This window comes from Castor canadensis, chromosome 11 (assembly GCF_047511655.1).
Source record: "Castor canadensis chromosome 11, mCasCan1.hap1v2, whole genome shotgun sequence".
Lineage (NCBI taxonomy): Eukaryota > Metazoa > Chordata > Mammalia > Rodentia > Castoridae > Castor > Castor canadensis.
In genome coordinates this window covers 47,034,287-47,051,753 of record NC_133396.1, presented here as the reverse complement: position 1 = coordinate 47,051,753, position 17,467 = coordinate 47,034,287, and the positions used below count along the sequence as shown (strand labels likewise).

At 42.9% G+C, this 17,467-nt stretch overlaps 1 protein-coding gene across 9 annotated transcripts in view; it reads left to right on the top strand.

Annotated features, from left to right (window-relative positions):
* The window catches only part of Smg6 (SMG6 nonsense mediated mRNA decay factor), a 266,332-nt gene that overhangs the window by 142,075 nt on the left and 106,790 nt on the right, over positions 1-17,467 (top strand). For all 9 annotated transcript variants that reach the window (XM_074046589.1, XM_074046588.1, XM_074046591.1 and 6 more), the window contains one exon: positions 10,459-10,660. In XM_074046589.1, the coding sequence (XP_073902690.1) occupies positions 10,459-10,660 (202 nt within the window). The remainder of the gene's footprint in view (positions 1-10,458; positions 10,661-17,467) is intronic.

The window sequence follows — 17,467 nt, the reverse complement described above, 5'->3', positions numbered from 1 at the left end:
CATGCTTATTTGTTTACACTTAATCTGTGGCTACTTTCACACAGTAGAGGCAGAGTTGAGTGGATGCCACTCCATGTGAGACTAAACAGCCCACGTAGCCTAAAATACTAACTACCCAGCCCATTATAGAGAAGGCTTACCGAGTGCTAATCTGTGTCCCTTTCTTTTCTGTGTTTTCATATTTGCATAGTAGTATCTGAATATATGTGCACATAGGCTCTGTCTCTGTTAACTCTGCCCATCTTTCTCACTTCTCCCTTTCCCTTCACTGTCTTTCTCCACCCCTCTCCCTTTTTTATTTCTGTGTCTCTGCCTGTCCCCACCCTTACACACACCTTTCTCTTCCTTTCCCTAGCCTCATTGTCTTTTTTTGGTCTCTGGCAAGTATATGCACTGAAAACTTCTTCAGGCACTGTGTGGTGTTTTAAAACAAGCCTCTATATCCAGTACCTCATCATTCATGTCCAGGACTCATCTCTGGGAGAGGGAAAATACTGGAGGACAGAGTATGGAGACCTTGGTTGCTGCTAGGGAGTGGGAGGGGAGTTCCTCTGGGTTGGGGTCCAGACATGGGTATCTCCCAGACTCATGGGTGACCCACAGAAGGAAAGTTGCAGCAGAGACTTCTGGGCAGCAATTATTACACTTTCTGTGTGGGCTGTGTAGTCTGATTTCCTCTACTTTCCTTCCAGATTTTTCCTTATTCCTCACCCTAAGAGGCACCCCTGGACTGTTAATCTCACTTCTCTCTGTAACCATGTGGGCAATGCTTACAGCAACCATTTGCATCCTTCCTGTGAGCCCTTCTAGGTTTCCAAACTGTGCTCCAGGCTGTGACCTCAAGAGCCCTGAGTTGGGCAGCTGGGGTCATACAAAGAAACTAACAGACTTGTTGTCTAGGGGCAGCTATTTCCCAGCAGTGATCCCCAGAGTTAGCATGTACAGTCCCAAGCATTTTAGGCTGTTAATCTATAATGAAAATAGGCAATTTGCAGAAAATTCCAGGAATGAACTTAGTTCTCCAAATATCTAAGCCATTGCTTCTGAGCATGTGCAGGGGCCACTGAATATTCCCTCATTCCTTTCAGGAATGGGGAGGCAGAACATCTGTCCCTGAACCTTAGGCCTTCCTGGGTCACATCGCCTCACAACCACAGATCCCTTATATATGCAATCATGTCCTATACCATCAGGTCTCTTGACTCTTCTGCAGCATTTCTTCCTTTATTCCACCTCTCTTCCTTACTCCCTTTTGGCTTTTGTTTGACTGAGGAAATGGAAAGCTCACACAGGAAGTGCTGGGCCTTATTTGCTTGAGGTGCTGAGTCTGCTTTCCCTTTGGATGTTGCAGCAAATGGCCCGTTGCCGGTTCTTGTGAGTTGCTGCCCATCTTTGGGCAAGGACTCAATCTGCAGCTGGGCACGTGGTCCAAACTGAGGCCATCCTCAGTGGGGTTAGCGGGGGTTGGGACACTTGAATCTTACTTACTTCATCTTTACAGACTTCTCTTCACAGGGAAAGCAAATATAACCCAACTATATTGATCTGACTACACAACAAATAAGTTTCTGTGGCTGTGAACTCCACTCATTATCTTGTAAATCCAGTCTGAACAGGAGAAGTCAGTGTGGTCAGGAATTACATCCCCTTCTGCACTGTCTCTTTCTACAGTCAGGATAAGCAGCTGACTGTCTTTGGAATGCTAATTTGAGCATAAAGGAGGGTCCTTGGACCTGACACCAGTGCATGATTGTTTAAGGACTGGTGCCTCTGTTCAGCAGAGAAAATCCAGTCTGACTAGCATGAGTGTAATCTTACCCTGTAGCCTTCAGATCTGAGCGCCAGAAAGGTGGAATAAGAATTTCACCTTCTTCCTTTTAGTTTCTTGCATACTAGCTCCCTATACACTCCCTGGTTGAGAGATTGGCAAGATATGGTGGTTTTGTGGGTTTCATACTTAAATCTTGTACCCACTGATCTTAACTGTAGAGCTTTTTAAGGCCATAAGGAGTGACACACCCCAGATGGTTCTATAGATGTCAGAACTGTAACACCCCTGACACTGAGAAGGTCCCTGTTGCTGATCTTCATTTTGAAGGGTTTATGAATGCTCTCAAGGGAGTAGAAAGGAAATGGCTTCCACTTACTGCCTCTCCTTGGCATGCTTTCATTGGTCCTTGCCTGCATTTGTTCCCTGCAAGAACAAAAATTCCTGTGATCTTAAGATAAGGTGACCAGATAGTCTATATTTCCACTTGTTTTTCCTCCAGAAGCTATTCAAGATGGTCCTTCTGGCATGTTGGACCCTTACTTCCATCATGCTCCCTTCATTCCTTCCCCATCTTTTATTTGTTACTCTCTCTCCTTGTATGGTTAGAGAATCATTGCACAGCATCCTCCACTGTCCTGGGGGAGTTCCAAAATTCATCATCAGTGTCCTTGATTCTTTTCTCTTTGCCCATGTTCCTCTTCTTTCTAGTCAAATTTACTTTTATCTAGGCAATAGCAAGAACACTTAGGATGCTCGGTAGTAGAACATCATTGGCACTGTGATAAGGAAAGGATTGCAGGGATATTTGTTACCTCATAGTAGCACTTAGTAGGTCTGTATGGTAGAATAAGCATCTAAGTTGACTTCACATTTGTATCTCTTAAGAATTATAAGATGGCTTCATATCCCAGGGATTTCTGGTGAGAGCAATATAGCAGGGTATGTTAAGTGGCCTTGTTCACTATAAAAGGCAGAGGAGAATGCGTTGGTCTTTTTAGAACAGACTTTAGTGTTTAGAGGGGCCATCTACTTGATCCATCTGCTAGCACAATTTCTACTCTTCCATACCAGGCCTCATATAATCCAAGAGAGGCAGCTGCTCCTCCCTTCACCATGTGAGCATGAGGAAAGGTATGAATGTCAGTTGAGGGAGAGGAGTAGAGCAGCAGGCTTCCCTAAGCCTAGACATATGGACCCCTGGCATCCCAGGACCTTGGGCTGGGCCAGAGCGGTGAGACAGCCTACCTCATTTCACAGTCTCTGCTGAAGCCAAATCTTCCCCTCATCTTGATCTCTGGTTCTCAGTAAGTGAAAGAGTCAGGGGACTTTGAGAACATCCAAACCTAGCCCAGCTGTGGCAGTTGGTTTATTGCTTTCAGCTGGTACTTGAACCCAGGTCCTGGTCTTGGAGGCTTTCCCAGGTTTAATCCCCAGAGCTTTCTCTGCAGCTGTATGACACTGCGCTGACCCCGAATGAGGATAGGAAAATAGAACCAGTGCCAAGCCAGAGTCTCTTTTTCATTTGGAGTCTGGCTGTCTGCCCATGACCAGGGTTACATAATGGGAAACATAGCTGGGGCTCTGGAGAGCCCGCGTTTCACCAGGCTGCCCAGACCTTCGCATTCTGATGCTATATATCTTCCTAATTGTAGCTCAGATGCATTTATCACACTATTGAGTTGGAGTACTGTTAAAAAAAAAAAAAGAAAGAAAGAAAGAAACTCTAGAAATTCCTGGATTTGCTGCTTTTCCATAGTCTGCAGGGCATGCTGGAAAAGGCTCCATAGGAAGCCCTCTGAGGTACTGTCACATAGGGAAAAGCGGGGAAGTATAAGGAGTAAGCAATAAGCTAATTTCCTCAAGGACCCTACATGTGTTCATCTTGTTGAGGAGATAGAAATTGTTGAGTTAAAAAACCAGCTAGTTCACTCACTCTCATAGGGCAGCTCTGCTATAAGAACTAATCCCAAATCTAATCAGCACCCTTTCAAGGACGCTTAATACGTCTTCCCAAAAGGGCATTTTAGGAGGTCACTAAGTATTAGTCCATCAGCACTTCCCTGAAGGAAGTGGTGGTGACTGTGGGAAGCCCCTTTGCTACCCTGGCTCCCCACCCAGTCTCCCTGGCTCCGGGTTGGGGCGTCAGCACTACAGCCTGGCACCAGGGGGTTCCTCTTCCTCCAAGTGCTGAGTGGGGGACACACGTGATCTCTCCCACGACAGGAGCCTCTGTCCCCTCTCCACTCCTCCCACAGGACTCCTTGTGAGAGGAAGGGGTGTTGGCCTAAGCCTTCAGTCTGACCCCAGCATGGTACAGCAGCAGCTGACCCCAGGGAGAGTACTTTCCAGTTCTGAGCTGAGGTTATTTGGGTCCAGTGTGTACTAAACTGAGAAGACGTGTTGGAGTGGTTACAGCTAAAAGTTTGGAGAGGCAGGAACCGTGAGAATCCGCACCAGGGAGGCCACCAAGGGCTCTGCTCATGCCATGGAGATGTCAAGATCCCCTAGGGGCTGCTCTTCCCAAAATACAGTGCTGATGGGTTTAACACACCACAGTGATACGACAGAGACTATGCATATGAACATGGCTTGAGAGAACTGAAATCATACAGGGCTCTGACCTAGATAGAGTTTGGGGAAGGGACACACTAGAGGTACTCTGGTACTTGAGAAATCCTGGAATGAGGTTACTGTGACCTAGTAACGGCTATAGGGCTATAGATGCACCGCTTAAAACACAGGGAACATGTCCTTCCAGTAGTACAGGATGACTGCACTTCAGAATCTGATTTTCTGTGTTGGACAGAATTTACTTAGGATTAGGTACTTTCCCAAAGGGCCAAGTTAACTTGTTTATATAAACTAGAACTATTGAAGGGATCATTTTCAACTAGATCTTAATATTCTTTAGTGTTCGCACAGTAAACATCTCTTATTCTTGGAGGGTGACTGCCTGTGTCTTAACTTGTAGAACAGTGACCTCTGACTTCTTTATATCATAGTAGTATCTAGAAGCCACATTATAGTTCCTGTATCCCAGAGAAGTTTCTGTATAGGTTTCTTCTCATCTCCACCCTACCCCAGGACTTACTATAATACCTAGTGCTGAGGTACTAGAACTAATTCCTCATTCCATTGCAGATAGAGTTGGCATGACATCTTGGCTTTCTGTAGAGCTAGCTAAGTCATTTTAAGTCCAAGTATTAATTCTTTTAACTCTACTAGATTTATTGGGTTTAGGTCCATATCGGCTATTAGCTGCTCACCCCTTGCCATTTTCTTCAGCTGAGTGAGAAATGCTCCAGGACAACCATCTTGGCTGTTGAGTCCATAAATTGGAGAGTTGTGGGCTCCCATAGAGAAATGTTTTTAAAAGCATATATGCTGGGTATGGGTGACTCAAGCCTATAATCCTAGCTACTCAGGAGGCAGAGATAAGGAGGATTGCAGTTCAAAGCCAGCCTGGCTTTGAGATAGTTCCTATCTCGAAGGAACAAAAAAGCCCTTCACACACACACAAAAAAAGACTGGCGGAGTGGCTCAACGTGTAGGCCCTGAGTTCAAACCACAGTACCACAAAAATATATAGATAAATAAATAGCAGATATTGCACATCTTAGGAGCTTTTTGATTGTTTATAGTCTTTTGTCTTTCCTCTCTGTCTGTATTAAATGGACTATCTATTTTTCAGCTTCCCTGTGCCTAGTTTCTATGCCATCTTGGCTATATTTCCAGATTGCCTCACCCCAGGTACCAAAAGATCCAACTTGTTTCCCATCTGGGCTATTTCTCTGATCTTCCATAGTTCTGAAACACAATGCAGGGCTTCTTCTCACTCAACTCTTTCCGGGTTTGTTCTGCAGCTGTGGAGTTTGAATGCTAGTGTTTAAACAAGCTGGTATTACACAGGAAATGGCCACCTCCACAGGCCCCTGCAGGCTTGTAACATGGGGTCATTGTAAGTGATATTAATCACCAGTCAGCCTGTTCCCCCAGTAAAAATATGAAGGCGTATGTGAGTACTTAGTCCATCTTAGTCTTTTCAGAAGGAGAAACTGAGCCCTAGTGAGTTTGTTCCAAACTGTCATCCTCCCTCAGACCTGCCCTAATTGGAGCTTTCAGAACAGCCCTACCTGATCCCTTCCCTAGAAAGCTGGCAGATCTACCTTTTGTTCTGAGTTCCAGGAAAGGAGGTAGATTGTTGTGGTGTTATGCACCTTATAACTGTTATGCACCTTATAACCATCTCACACCTTAATCTTTCAAGGCATGTTTACAGTGGTAGCATCTTCTATGAGAGAATGCTAGAATTTAGTTATCTTTGGGGGAATGAGGGGGCAGTACTTGGGTTTTAATTCACAGCCTTGTGCTTGCTAAGCAGGTGCTCTACCACTTGAGCCATGCCCTAGCCTAAGAACACTAGAATTTTAGAAACACAGAAACCCACTGGTCCACCTGAGAGCAGGGCTCCTCAGTTTCCTGGACTGAAGTGCTTTTCTAATGCTATTTGCAGAACTAACCCCAGTCTGAAGGGTTAATCTGATTTCCCAAGTCAATATCCCCCAAACAACCAGCCAGGAGTGTGTGTTGGTTCATTTCTGTGAAATGTGTTTCCCTAGTCACCTGGGCTGGCCTGGGCTGCATTGTATCGGCCAGCAGCTGCACTGCACTCAAACTGACAGCTACATTAAACTTTGGAATTCTGAGGCAATAAAAAGTAAATTAACTCTTATTTTTTTCCTTTCCTGGTGGAGTAAGTAAATGCATATCTGTATGGAAATAAGTGAGCCTTGGTTCTGAGTGCATACCTTTAACTAGTCAGTGCAAGTCTGTCCCAGGCTAGGATCTGGTGTTCAAACTCCCGTGAGGGGTCTGCTTTCCTGGTGTGTGGTGTATTCTGTGGGGTTGGGCCAGTGGGTCACCCTGCAACTGCTGATCTTGTGCACTAATCACAGCCCCAATGCTGAGAGACTTCTTTGCCACCATCCTGGGAGCTATAAATTGGTTATCAAACACAGTTTCATATTCTCAGGCTGCTTTGTGTCTGCTTTGTGAAGGGTGCACCCTAACTTTAGTGGGATTTTGTGAGCTCTGGGAGCTTCCCCAAGGTATAAGTTAAACCAGAACAAGCCAGAAGGACTTGAGTCCATAGTACTGTAGAGTATCCATTTAGAATCAAAAGTGATTTGAGATTTTTCAAGAAAAAAGTTCTGGGACATCATTTCCAGAAGATTGGGAGCTGTTTAAAGCTCCTCAAATTCTCAAACGAGAATTTGATTTTGGGCTCCTTGGTTAACCTTGAGGATACAAGGGCTTTGAGATGAAGGTTAGGGAGGCACTTCTGGTTGGGATAAGGAACTAAAGCAGGAAAAAGCTAAGCTTTTCCCCTTCTACTTAGACAGGAAACTGTTCAAACACAGAACTGACCTCCCAGCCCAGAGGCCTAATTGGAGTAAGCTAAGGTAGTGTTGCCAAGGTTCTAGGAGTTACCTCATCCTCTTGCACATAACGCCTTTTGAGTTCAGGCATCTCACCTAGATTTTCAGAGCACCTCTTCCTTTTAGTGTTAGTTTCCTGATATTACCCACTCCCACACCACCTATAGAGAGCCACTGGATGACCCATGAGTACATACATATTCGTGTTCCTGTCTGTGGTGTTCACCAAGAGAAGATAACTAATGATGTGAAACATTAATAGGCTATTTTTGTGTTTGTGTGGGACTAGGATTTGAACTCAGGACTTCATGTGTGCAAAGAGGTGCTCTACTACTTGAGCCACTCCTCTAACCAATGCTGTGAAACATGGACTAAACTTGGACAATTCCACTGTGATACCCACAACAATACAGAAAAAAAAAGCAGCTACTCAGAATCAGAGTTCAAATACAACATCAGGATGAATTGAGCAGGGCAAAAGTGACTTTTCACTGAAGCATTTTGTGTATTCCCTTGGTTCTGATCAGTCTAGCTTGACCCATGGACCACTTTTATTTACATTTCTGAGTTGGGAATCAGGGTACTTCCTATGTCTTTTTGCATTAGCTTCTGTCTTACAAAATCAACATTAGGGTATGAACTCGCATCCACCTTATTTTTTCAGTGAGTCTTAAGGTTTTGGCGCAAGGTGGGTGGTAATGGGCAAAAGGCAGATGTGGGCAGGGGTCCCTAGTGGTGGCCAGCAGTCTCTGGTAGGAGTCAGTTTTGGTTATCTGAGCCTTAGGGGACAGGAGAGCATGGTAATGAGAACCACATGGTACCACATATTTCTTCCTCTTGGATCTAAGATGGTGGGGTGGGAGGATGAGAGAGGGATGTAGGACTTCACTGTGGCAGCCATGGATGATTTTCTGCTACCTCTCTCTGGCTGAGGATGCTGCTGCCCACACACATGCCCCGCTCCCCAACTATGTCCTGTAGCAGCCTTGACCTGGACAGCACCAACCAAGGCCCCCAAGCCAAGAATTTAGCTGGGAGACTTTTCACCTTCTTCCTTCTCACTGTCGTCTTTCCTGTTTATTTTCCAAATTGCTGCTCTGCATCCGAGCAATGCCTTTGGCCAAAGCTCACCAGAGCTGTGGGATCAGACTAAGGCAGTGGGCTCAAGTGGCCAGCAGGGCACTGGGGGAGGAAGCAGGGAACTGGAAGAGCCTCCCTGTGCGTCTCCCATGGGCAGCACTAACCTCAGAGGCGGCCCTGAGCAGCCCTATCACATCCGGTGCTTGTCTCTGCAGCCGGACCAGAGGATAAACTATCAGAGCTGTGGGGCAGTGCATCATTCCTCTTATTATTTTCTTCTCTGCAGATGGGGTCGTGGAAAGTTCAGTTCCTTTTAACCCTCAAAGTTCTGTTTATTCTACAGCTGGTAGCCTGAATGCCGTGTTTCCCATTACATCACAAAGGGGCTCAGGCAGATCTCTGCACAGAAACGTGTTGCAACTGTTTATTTTTTTCCAAATTTAAACATTTCTGACAGCCAAACCTGGCTGAGCCAAAATAAGGAGCTTTGTGAATGAGTCTGGTTGTTGGTGTCTGTGCAGAGAGAGGCTTTAGAAAACTCTCATCCCTCTGGTGATTCTTCCTAAACAAGTTCTTTTTCCTGGGCAAAGCCTGTGAAGTGAGTTACTTCTGCAGTACACGTGTGTTGATTATGTGCTGTTGTGTGATTAATGGGGTTGTGTTCCGCCTTGTTCCCAGGACACTCTTGAAAACAAGATGTTTCATTTCATTGCCTTTTCCTAGTGCAGTGATTACAGTAAATAAACCAGTGCAGCCTCCTTCCACCTGGAGCCAGTGAGGGAGTTCCCATACCACTCCCCCATGTTCTCCACTAGCATCACCTTCAGTAATGAATTCCTTGAATGCCCTCTTTTCTGCCATCTCTCAAGATTCCTAGTCTCCAGGAGAAACAAATTGCTTAGTCAGAGGCCCCTCCCTCTCAGGTAGATTCTGTATAGTAACCATCCTGGGGAAGTTCCAGGATGATTCTTACAGCTCTCTTTGCTTATTGTCTCTTTCTACTCCATCTCTTAAACCCTAATTGTGAATGTTTTCTTGTACCTATGTACCTCACTCCCTTTGGAGTAAAACTTACCATCCATAGGGTAGTGCCTATTTTAGACTCCCAGGCTTCTCTGGAGGAGAAAGCCAAGCCTGTAAACTTGGCAGGCACTGCATCTTACTACAATTTGAGGTATCCCTGTGAGGGGAAAAAAAAAAAAAAAATTCATGGGGTCTTTAGCACCCATCAAGCAAAAATCTGAACCACAGTAGATGATAATATCTACTGATAAGTAATGGTGAAAGAAAAATTAAGTATCTTTTTATAATTCTACCTTAAATGGAAAGACTCAAACTTTGAATTTTCAGGGTTTCTTCTTAGGATCAACCTGAACCTGGTGCTAAGTAATCAGAAGGACCAACCATCCTGGCTCGCACAGGGCTAGGGGATTTGAGGGAATGTGATACTTTTGGTGCTAAAACAGAGACACTGCCAGAATGGCTGGTCACACCACCCATTCTAAGTAAGTAAAAATAAGTGGAGTGAAAAGAGAGGTATGAGACAGGCAAGATAGCACTGATAGTGTTCATCTGCTGAAATACACGAAAGGTTTTGCCTTCCCAGGCAGATTTTGGCAGGCCAGGAATGAGGATTTTGTTGGATCTGTATTTGTTTTCCTACATGCATGCATGATACATACACATATGTACATATGTAAGAGATTTCTAAAGCATTGTAGGGGGAAAACCACATGACAGTGTGACTGGACCCTGTGTATCTATGGCTGGAAGAGAGAGATGGGTGCCTAGTTGCTGTTTGTGTGGTATATACTTGGGTGCACAGAAGTTCAGGAGCTGCCTTAGGTACTGGTACAGTGTTTGAGTCAGTGTCTCAGCACTCTTGTCTGGAAAGTTGACAAAACCTGCATTAGACAATTGATTCTCCAAATTCTTTTTCTCTCTGGTTAGGATTAAAACTCCCCCTAATTAATTTCAACTTTGCATAGAGGGGGACACACACCCCAGATTGCTGCCATGAGCATATTTTCATATCCTAGCATTTTTGGAATGATTTATTGGCAACGTGGACAACTTTTGCTGCAAGTATCTTTCTGCTGACAAGTGCTGAGAATCGTTTTATTGGTCTCTCTTTAGAGCTCTCTTCTTTTCTGATTTTATTTCTCACAGGGTTGCTGTGGATGTGTGGTCGACACTGGCTGATTTCTGTAACATATTGACTGCGGTGAATCAATCTGAAGTGCCACTGTACAAGGACCCGGATGATGACCTCACCCTTCTTATCCTGGAAGAAGATCGGCTTCTCTCAGGCTTTGTCCCCTTGCTGGCTGCCCCTCAGGACCCCTGCTACGTGGAGAAAACCTCAGATAAGGTCAGCCCCAGGCCAAACGTCCCCCTTCACCCCTCCTCTTAATTCTCCAGACTTTTTTATTCTTGGGAAGTTGTCTGTGCAAACGGAACATGATTAAGTCATTGAGAAGGGTGTTAAGGGAAAATATCGACCTTTTAGCTGCTGACATCCAGCTTTGTGTCCTGAAAAAAAAAAAAAAAAAATCCCTCTTGACTTCCTTTGGTGTGTGTGTGCTCGCTGGCATGTTGTATATACGATCATTTCCTCACTTGTTTAAATAGTGCAGCTTGTGTTGGCAGTGCTCTCACTCAGCTCCAAATGGTTTGCATCATGCTTTAAGCACCCTCCTTCCTCCCCCCTTCCTCCTTCCCCCAGCCACAAAACTCTGCACTAGGAAAACAGCCAGGGCTTTTTCCCTTCTCTAAGGAGGAGAGTGATAAATAGGTGACTAGAGAGAAGCAGACACCATGTGTTAACTTACAAAAAAAGCTTTTAGGAATATGAAGCATTCTCTGCTGCCTGGTTTCTATTTTCTTTCCTCTGAGGACTGTGTTTTAACCTGACTTTTTTCTTGTCTGTCTGTTTATAGAAAACAAAGCTCATTCCCTGTTGCGCTGGTGGGGACTATGGAGCTTCTAGTATGTACTTAACAGTTGGGTCTTCAGCCAGGTGGAGAGTAGTAAAGCCTGAACTTCTCTATTCTTCCCATGTAGCAGTCACTTAGCTAGGGAAGTAGCGGTCACAGACATTGGGGACAGAATCTCCTGTGTGGATGCAGGGGCACGCTATACCTGACAAGAGTATTTGGCATCACATGCAAGGCCTTTGGGGAGAAGTCCACAAATACCTCTCCCCCCACCCAGTACTGAGGTTTGAACTCAGGACGTCAATAAAGACTAAATTCCAACGTGCGGAATATAGTAGAGTGCTTGTCTAGCATGCATATTCAAGGTCCTGTGTTTAATCCCCAGCACCACCAAAGATTAAAAAAAAAACAAAACTAAATTCCAAACATGAACTGCAAATAGGAGAGCTTTTTGTATGTGCTGCTTTAGCAAGTATGAGAGATTTTATATTGAATATAAAATTTTTTAAACTGGGTGGTACTAAAGTTTGAGCTCAGGGCTTCACCCTTGGCTAAGCAGGCGCTCTACCATTTAGCCACACCTCCAGTCCCTAAAAACTTCTTAATATAAAACAGTATTTATTCATTGTAGAAAATTTAGAAAATGTACAAATAAAAAAAGAGAAAAATTTACGCCTTATCCCCCTACCCAGTGATAAAAATCACTGCTGTTTTATTAATCAAATATAATTATATGTAAGTGGAAATATAATTTATACCACTTAAAAAGGTGGGGTGGGACTGCAAATGTTAAGTCAGTGGTAGAGTACTTGTCTACCATGCACAAGGCCCTGGATCCTATCCTCAGCATAGTAAAAACAAAAGCAAAACAAAAAAATTGGGGGGGGGTATTACTTATAATCTGCTTTGTTTGCTTAATATTTTTAATGTATTCTTATATGGAACTCAGTGTGGTGCTGGGGATTGAATATGAATTCATTTTTGATGATCACTTAGTATTTTTTATGTGCCAAGATTTCTTTAACCAGTCTTTGTTTTATCAATCCAAGAGAATGTTTCCAATTATTTTCACTATTATAAACAGTGAATTGATACCTTATAGCATAATTTGAGCATGTATTCCCTTTTAAATTTCTGTAAGTCGGTAAAGGTTCTATACATTGACATATAAAAACTCCATTCTCTTAGCTGGGTGCCAGTGGCTCATGCCTGTAATCCTATCTACTTGGGAGGCTGAGATCAGGAGAATTGCTGTTCGAGGCCAGGCCAGGCAAATAGTTTGAGAGAATCCATCTCCAAAATAACCAGAGCAAAATGGACTAGAAATGTGGTTAAAACAGTAGAGTACCTGCTTTTCAGATGGGAAGCCTTGAGTTCAAACCCCAGTCCCACCAAGAAAAAAAGAAACAAAAACTATACTCTTCAGATGCCTTTAATGAGTAAAGGGTCTTGGGAATAAGAAAATGGGCAATGAGGAATACTTATTTTATGCCTTTGCAGAATAAACTTGAGTGAAATTCTGCTCCTCTGGTCTTAGAAGTTGGTAATAATATGGATGTGTAGCATGCAAGACTGAGGACAGCAAAAGTCTTTTATACTCTGTGGAAGGCATTGAGTTAGAAGAGAGACTGGATAGCCATGGCTTGGGCCAGAGCATGCTAGTAATCTCTGACCACAAGGTCATCTTGATTCTAGAGTGTCATTTTGGGAGTTGACAGCTGAGTTTGCTGTTTTTTTAGTACAGGATGGGGAGGAGTCCTAACCAGCTTCAAGTTTCCTAAGCTCCGTTCATCAGCTCATTAGCAGCACTTGCAACTGTAGTGTTAGATACCAAGTCTGTTACCAGGCTAGAGAAGACTATAGAACCAGCAGTCCACTCTCAGTCTATGGGAGTGATTTATAGGCTGGTCAGGGAGCAATTGTGTCTCACTGAGTCTAAGGCAGGGCTGTACTTCAAAAACTGTGAAATGGATATGTTGAACATAGCATTTCCATCCCACCTCACCCACACCCCTAAACCTGGTCTGTCTTCATCTTTCCCCTGTTGGTAAATGGTAGCATTGACTCTTGGGTTGTTGCTCATGTCAGAATCTTGGGGTTACTCCTGGCTCTACTTTTTCTCAGCCCCTCTCTCCATGTCTAATCAATCAGCAATTTATGTCTTCTTTACCTTCAAAATACATGCAAATATAACTCTTTTCTTAGCACTGTATCTCAGTTCCATTCATTGAAATACTTTCTAACTGGTTTCTCTGGTTCTTCCCTCCTCCTACCCCCTAATGTATTTCAGCATAGCAATTAGAATGAGCTTTTTAAAACATTAGGAAATCATATCAGTTCTCTCTTCAAAACCTTGTAATGTCTATTCTTTTTTGAAGTAAAACCCAAAGTTTTAACAATGGCCTCCATACCCTCTGTGATCTGACTATACTTCTACCCTGCTTACTCTCTGACCTCAACCCCTGTGTTCTGCTTGTCCGAATATGCTCTAGTTACATTGATGTCCTTGCTTTTTCTCAAGCAAACCAAGCATTCATGCCTAAAGGTCTTTGCAATTACTCCTCTCTTAATCTGGAATGCTCTGTCACCAGAGAGCTGTGAGGACTCTCTCACTTCCTTGTAAATGTCACCTTGTTAGGTCTTTCCTGGCTACCCCTTTTATGTGTATCCTTTTTTCCTTTTACTCTGCTATATTGTTCTCCATGGTGATGAAAAATAATTATCTATCATGTATCAGTCCCTGACCTAGGTTTTTCTGTATAGTATTTCCTCTAAGTAAATCTGCCATATGAATATTAGTGCCTTCATTTATAAAAGAGGAGCCTGAGACTTGAGAGGACAATGAAGAATGATGATACATTCACATAGGTCATCTCTATGGCTGACCTAGAAGATTAATATGGATGTGTCAGACAGAATCTTGGGGAACTCTTGAACTTTTAGAAATCTGATAGACATTTTCTCAAGCTTCTAGTGGTCCTTACTAAGAAATATAAATATCTCAAGGGCTTTGTTTCAGCAACATGAGTGATTTCATTACTGGTTAACATCACTCATATGTTTGGGTCAACCTGAATACTCATTCAACAGTATTTACTGAGCATGAATTACCCACAAAACATGGGAGATTCAGCTATACAAGGTAAATTTGTCTAGCGTGGGAGACCATGGGTGGCATATATAAAGATATAGCAGCAGCATTAGTTAATTTGAGCCTATAAGCAGTGAGGAGCTTTGCAGTTTTCTTGAGCTGGTAGTATTCCAATAAGGACATTGCTTTTTGAACACTGATTTGGCACTAACATACCATTTTATTTCCCAGGTATGTTCTATGTGGGGGTTTGTATGTGTGTGTATGTGTATGGTGTTTTGTTTGTTTTTGGCGGTACTGGGGTATGAACTCAATGCTTCCAGCTTGCTAGGCAGATGCTCTTCCACTTTCAGTCTGGACAGTGATCCCTCCTAGTTATGCCATCCTCATAGCTGGGATGACAGGCACATGCCACCACACCCAGTTTATTCGTTGAGATGAGAGGGTCTCAATAACTTTTTGCTCAGGCTGGCCTTGAACTATGATCCTCCCAGTCTCTGCCTCCCAAGGAGCTGGGATTAAAGGTGTGAGCTACCACACCCAGCAGAACTTGAGTTTTGTGGATTCTTAATTGTTGGGGTGGGGGAAGCTTTGTGATCAAATAAGTAAAGCAGGGTTAGAACCGATTACCGCAAGATTTCTTTTATCTTTTATAGCAATGGTGTGCATTACAAGAAGGATAGTCATTATATACTTTCCCAAGCTTGTTTTGCTTTTGATTTTTTTTGATTTGCTGCACATCTTGCAGGTTAAGTGTTCTACCTGCATTAAACAAACCACAGTAGAAATGTGTAGATGTATAGTAGTATAAGATGAGCAAGAGGTGAAACAACAGATTGTTTTTGGAATTATCCAGAAATAAGGTAAAAAGAGCATAGATTAAGGTAAAAATAATAGATTGTAGCTAATTACATTTTGAGAGAAATGTCACAGGTATTGAAACCAGATGTAGCCAGTCGGGGGAAAGAAAGTGAAAGAAAATTCATTGAGTAGCTGGTAGGCACCTGAATTCAGAAATTAAGTAGTTTACCCAAGGCAATGTGGCTAGTAAAGAAGTATAGTATTAACATCATTGTTTTGAGATTTCAAAATCCATGTTCTGCTGGGTGTGGTTGCACACACCTGTAGTCTCCCAGCATTTGGAAGACTGAGGCAGGAAGATCATGAGTTTAAGGCCAACCTGGGCTACATAAGTGTAATCCTGTCTCAAAAAATATGTTCTATTTTTGTGTGGGGAGTAGGGGCACTCCTGGAGTTTGAACTCAGGGCCTTGCAATTGCTAGGTAGACGCTCAACCACTTGAGCCATTCCCCCAGCCCTTTTTGTTTTAGTTATTTTTCAGGTAAGGTCTCGTGTTTTTTGCCTGGGCAGGCGTGGACCATGAGCCCCTTATCTTTGACCTCCCTCTTCACTGGGATGACAGGAATGCATTACCAAGCTAGGCTTGTTTGTCTCAATAACTTTTTGCCTGGGTTGGCTTTGAAATGCATCCTCCTGATCTCAGCTTCAAAGTAGCTGGGAAAACAGGCGTCAGTCACTGTGCTAACTCTGCCACTTGAGCTACACTATTGTTACACCATGCTAGATCTTTTGTTGTTTTTATTCCTTGAAGTAGTTTCTCCTTATACCTTTCTCTCTGTCACTTCATAGATATCTACAGAAAAATTATTTCCAGCCAAATATGTAGAAACAAAACTATGATCTGTATTTGTTTCCTTCCCTGTTTTGCTTGTTTGATACAAGGAGCACTTGCTGGGTGTAAACTTAGCAAAAATTATATAATGCTTTGAAAAGTCTTCCAGTTTATAGTAAGAAATGTTATAAATTCAATCTTATTTTTCACCTTGTCTCACTTAGGTACAATTTAAAAACCTTTGTTTAATGATTCATTTTGACATGACCTTCTGACACTATTTATTTGTATTGTGTATTTCTTTCCACTCAGCTCTTTGTTGCCCTCACTTTTTTTGTGCTCTCTACCTCTTTATTAATAGATTATAAATTTATAGAATCATTATTGCTTTAATTTACTAAAATCCTTTCAGTTACTGATTAATGTATAAATCTAATTCCCCAGATGGGGAACTCAGTTATTATGCCTATGCTGTTGATAGGTCAGTAACTAGATGTTCTCTTTTTGTTCTAAGATAGTAATTCTCACACGTTAGCATTCATCAAAATCACATTGAGGGTTAGTTAAAACACCAGTCTCTGGGCCTCACCCTGAGAGTTTCTCGTATACAGAGGAAGAGAAACCAAAAATTGCATTTCTAATAGGTTCACAGTTATGCTAATGGTCTGGGTTCCATACACAGGTAAGCACTATTATTAAGAACTTGGTAGCTGCTAAAGTTGCAGAGATTAGGTAAAGATTTTAGCCCAGACAAAAATAAAGATACCAGTTATAATTTGGAAGACTGATAGGAAGACTATAAGTACTAGTCTTCCTAATTTTCTTTAACTTTGGAATGCAGAATATATTTCCTGAGAGTTTACACATTTTACCTCCATTTTGCTAGACAGCAGCTCTGTGAGCTCTTCAAAAAAAGTTATACTCAGAATGCCATGAATATATCTTTCTGGAATGTATATGAAAAGTCACAGGTCTGGTTGTTCTCCTTTCCTAAGAGGACCCTGAGCCATTAATACTTAGCCACCTAACAATTATTGTTTATCATGTTTTTTGGCACTGTTTTAATGTTTTTAAATAAACATTAAATAATAATTAAGCATTATATAATGTTATTTCATTTAAATTTCACATAAGAGCCAGGTGTTGATGGCTCATACCTGTAATCCTAACTACTCAAGAGGCAGACATCAGGAGGATTGTGGTTAGAAGCCAGGCCAGGCAAATAGTGAGACCCTGTCTTGAAAACACCTGTCTCTCTCTCTCTCCCTCTCTTTCTCTGACACACACACACACACACACACATACACACACACACACACACACACACACACACACACACACACACACACACACACGGAGGACTGGTGGAGTGACTCAAGGTATAGGCCAGCAAATAGTGAGACCCTGTCTTGAAAACACCTGTCTCTCTCTCTCTCCCTCTCTTTCTCTGACACACACACACACACACACACACACACACACACACACACACACACACGGAGGACTGGTGGAGTGACT